Consider the following 3,997-nt stretch of genomic DNA (forward strand, 5'->3'; position numbering starts at 1 on the left):
GCACAGCTCCAGCTGTTGTGGCCAACTGGGGAGTGAACCAGCGGATGGAAGACCTTTCTCTCTCTCTCTGCCTCTCCTCTCTTTGTGTAACTCTGACTTTCAAATACATAAATAAATCTTTAAAAAAATGTAGGTATCATGATTTTTATATCACCTCCCTCCCCACCACCAATCCTTATCACATCCGTATGTACCTCAGGGATTAGTGGGAAAAAACAGAATTCAAGGGTCCCTTCCTCTGGGCAACAAATAGTAAAGGATATTTCTTGTTTCGCTTGAGCAAAACTAACACATGCACACTCAAAAATCTCCCTTTTTCTGACAATAGGACCTCATTTTCCTTTAAAACAACCCCTTTTCACTTCATCCTGAGTCCTTAGACCTTATTTCCTGGCTCCATGGCTGAACAGTTGGCGCATTCTACTCCCAGGTACAAGACTCCAGGTGGGCCAGTGACCCTTTGCTTGAAATGATTGGAATAAGAAAAATCTCTGCTGCTGGGATACTGGACTAACAGGAGGGAAGCCTGGAGCCGCAGGTGGCCACTGTCCACCAGCACGAGGAAGGAAGCCAGCACAGAAGCAAGCTGGGTTGAGACAAGGGAGAGAGAATGCCCAATCCTGAGAACACCGCTTGTAATGGACCCAGTGGTGCCTGAAGACCAGTGTTTCCAGACTTTTTAATTACGTGACGTCATTACTCAAGACGCTTTGAGCCAGGTTTTCCGTCACTTGCAGATAAAAGACTGCTGGTTGAGTCACACATCTGAGGCCGATTGGGCTCAACGTTAGCACACGCCCTTCCGGCTTTCTCCCCTTGTCCCTCCACGGAGTCCGGTTCAGCCGTGAGAATGTCGTTTATTGGGGTCCTGCCTCCATGGGGTTGAGGCTGAATCCCAAGCAGGCGCTGGGCTGCAGGAGCTGACCAAAGGCTCCAAGGGGCTCACTTGAGGATCCGGATGCTCATTTTCTGCTCAATGTTCATCTTCTCTAGGGACTGGAGGGAGGAGGAAGGGCAGTTAGGAGGCTTAAACCCAATCCTCTACACTTCCGATTTCCTCCCCCAGGCTCTACCCCTGCCCCAAAGCCCCTCCCCCCACTCCCTGAGAGCCCCTCTTTCTGCTCTGCATTGCACTTGATTCCCCGAGCCCTCCCACCCGGTCTGCACTCTCAGTGTCCCCAGGGGCATTCTGACCTTGGTGAACTCCAGGAAGGACACGGCCCCGTCCCCGTCTTCGTCAGCCTCCTGCACTGTGCGATCGGCGATGCTCTCCAGCTGTTCCTCTGTCACCTGGACCCCGACCATCAGCCGCAGCACCTGGGAGGTCAGAGGTCAGCGGAAAGAGAAGGCCCAGGGGCTGCCCCCCGCTTCCCCCAGAATCTGGTCCCCAAAGGGGATTACCAGTCTCACAATCCAGCCTTCAGTCACGCTTCACCCTCTCCCAACCACTTCCGCCCCACCATGTCCCCTGATAACACCCTTCAGATTCACCCTCCCATCCCTCATCCACCCCTCCTATTCCACACTTGCCTCAACAACACGCCCAAACTCACTTCCCAAGCAACCCAACCTCCATGCACCCCCCACACCACCTGCCTCACCCCCAACTCTTCCCAATCAGTACCCAACCTCATCACAACAGCCATTCTAGCTTGTGGATCACGACACTACGGGCAGTTGGAGCCAAATAAATCCTGGTAGTGTAAGGCTATCTTGTGGACCATCCCATGGCTAGCTGGATCCCTGAGCTCTACGCACTAGACGCCATAGCACACGCTCTCCCCGGCTGGGACAACCAAAAGTACCTCCAGACACTGTCCGTGATCACTCAGGGGCAAAACCACCCCAGCTGAAAACCACAGATCTCTTCACAACCTTACACTCAAGCTCTCTCTATCCCTTCTTCAGCGAGCCCACACCCCACCCCGCCCCTTCCCTTTTCCCACCAACGCCCCAGTCGCCCACCTCCCCATCCACCTGTCACCTCCGCACCATTGCATGCAACCATCCCACCCTGCACACATCATATCATCCACCCTTGCATTGCCACCTGTAGCATCTCGTGCCTGGAGATCTTCCCATCTCTGTCCAGGTCATACAGCTGAAATGCGACTGGGGAGAGAATGGACAGAGCGAGGAATGACGAGCCTGCCGGCAGCAGGTCTCCGGGAGGAGGAGTGTGGAGGCCAAGGGTAGGCTCCCCATGGGAGTGGGAGGTTCTGGGGGCCTCTCCCTGCTGGAGGTAGCACCCAGAAACTCACAGCGAAGTTTGTTCATTCTGCTGTTAAGGGGTTCGGGTTGCTTGGGGTCTCGGATTCCTGCTTCTTCTTCATCTACGGGCCGAAAATGCGCCAGGACCCTGACGAAGCCTGAAAAGTCCACTCGCTGACTCCTGAAGGACAGGAGTGGGGTGGGGGTCACCCCGGGACCCCTCTGTCCCAAGCTCTAAGATTCCCTCCCAGCCAGCCACACGCAGGTTCTTCCACCTCCACCTTCCTCCCCTCCGCCAGCGGCCTCACCCATCCGGGAAGAAACTGTCAATTATACGGTCTCCCAGGGGGTTCACGGCCAGCGCCCCGATCTGCTGGAGGTCCATGCGGCTGCAAAGTTCAAATCCAAAGCGGGTAGGGCAAGCAGAGCCAAGGGAGGGGCGGAGCGAAGGGCGGGATGGGAGAGGCAGAGGCCAGAGGTCGTCAAGTGGGCGCCCCTCACCTCAGGTAGCCTTTCTTGTTCCTGTCCAGGGCGCGGAATCGGTGGTACAGACGGAGCAAACTGGCCTGCGAGACTGCGGGAAAGAGGCAGGTGCCAGGGCGCGGCTGCACCCCAGCGCCGCGGGACGCGCGCCGGACACTGGCCCCGCGCGGCGCTGGGGGAGGGCCAGCGGGGGACGCAAGGGGTTTGGGGACCGCGCCCTCCTCCCTGCAGAGGAGGGCAGAGCTGGCGACCCTAGGGAGCGCAAGGTGGGAGACCCGGAAGCTCGCGGCGTCCCTGTGAGCCGGGGCCCAGGTCAGCACCCTCCATCCGCGGCCAGCTCCGCCTCCAGCCTCGATGGGACACGTGGGGGCCTGGGCGAATCTGACCCCCAGACCCGTGACCCCGGACCCCTCCTCGAACCTGGACACCGGGATCCCTCGGTTAAAGCGCCCCTGGCCCTGCGTGATCCCACACGCTCGGTCCTGGTCTCCCAGCTCCGGGAGTCCCCAGCCCCTTCCTGGCAGGACCCCCGCAACCGCGGTCGCCCTCTCTAACCCCTGCCCCGGCGCCCACTCCGCGGCCAGCCGGGCAGGGGGCACTCACAGCCCGTCTCTCGCCGGATGCTGTCCCCGTCGGGAATGACCGTGGCGTGGGAGCCGCTCGAGCCCATGGCGGAGCTGGAGGCGGGAGCGCGGGGCGGCCAGGCGGCACCCGGGAGTTCTCCCCTACAGCCGACGAGGCGCGGCCGCCCCGCTGCCCCAGGGCCGAAGGCCGCGGGCCTGGCGCGCAGCCAGGCTGCAGAACCCCAGCGTTCCTCGCCTCCCACCGGCGACCCGGGCGAAGAGAGAACAATGGCCAGGGCGGCGGGGGGGTGGGTGGGGGGCGAGAACAACGGGTTGTTTCAGCCGGGAGGGCCAGAGGTCCGCGCGGGGACGAGGAGGGGCCCCGCCCTGTCCGCGCCTAGCTCGGGGCTGTGTGCTCAGGACCCGCCCCCGACACCCGATCCCCGGCTTCGGCAGGCCTCCGGCCTGCTTTGCCTGCAGACGGGGTCTTTTTCTAGGGGAAAGGGGACGAAGGCAGCTTTGGTCCCAATCGCGGAGGGCCCCAGTCTGGGGGCGAGGGTGGGGCAGGCAGAAGAGAGGGAGACAGGAGAGGGGAGGCGGGTACTTGGAAAAGTTCATGGAAAAATGGAATTAAAAAGTAAGTTTATTTTGGTGCCAAAAAAAGTTTCTCCAATCGTGTATAGGGCTGTATCTTGCTTGTGTATTTTTGGTTTGGTCTCTGTAGCATTATTGTTCTTTAA

General features: G+C 59.7%; 1 protein-coding gene across 1 annotated transcript; it reads right to left on the reverse strand.

Annotated features, from left to right (window-relative positions):
- Positions 1-651: 651 nt before the first annotated feature.
- On the reverse strand, positions 652-3,675 carry CHP2 (calcineurin like EF-hand protein 2). Its single transcript, XM_002711826.5, has 7 exons — positions 3,298-3,675; positions 2,713-2,785; positions 2,520-2,600; positions 2,262-2,392; positions 2,051-2,112; positions 1,195-1,317; positions 652-996 (listed from the first exon to the last, which is right to left on the reverse strand). The coding sequence occupies exons 1-7, from the start codon at positions 3,362-3,364 to the stop codon at positions 943-945; spliced, it is 591 nt and encodes a 196-aa protein (XP_002711872.1). The 5' UTR covers positions 3,365-3,675; the 3' UTR covers positions 652-942.
- Positions 3,676-3,997: the final 322 nt, after the last annotated feature.

This window comes from Oryctolagus cuniculus, chromosome 19 (assembly GCF_964237555.1).
Source record: "Oryctolagus cuniculus chromosome 19, mOryCun1.1, whole genome shotgun sequence".
Lineage (NCBI taxonomy): Eukaryota > Metazoa > Chordata > Mammalia > Lagomorpha > Leporidae > Oryctolagus > Oryctolagus cuniculus.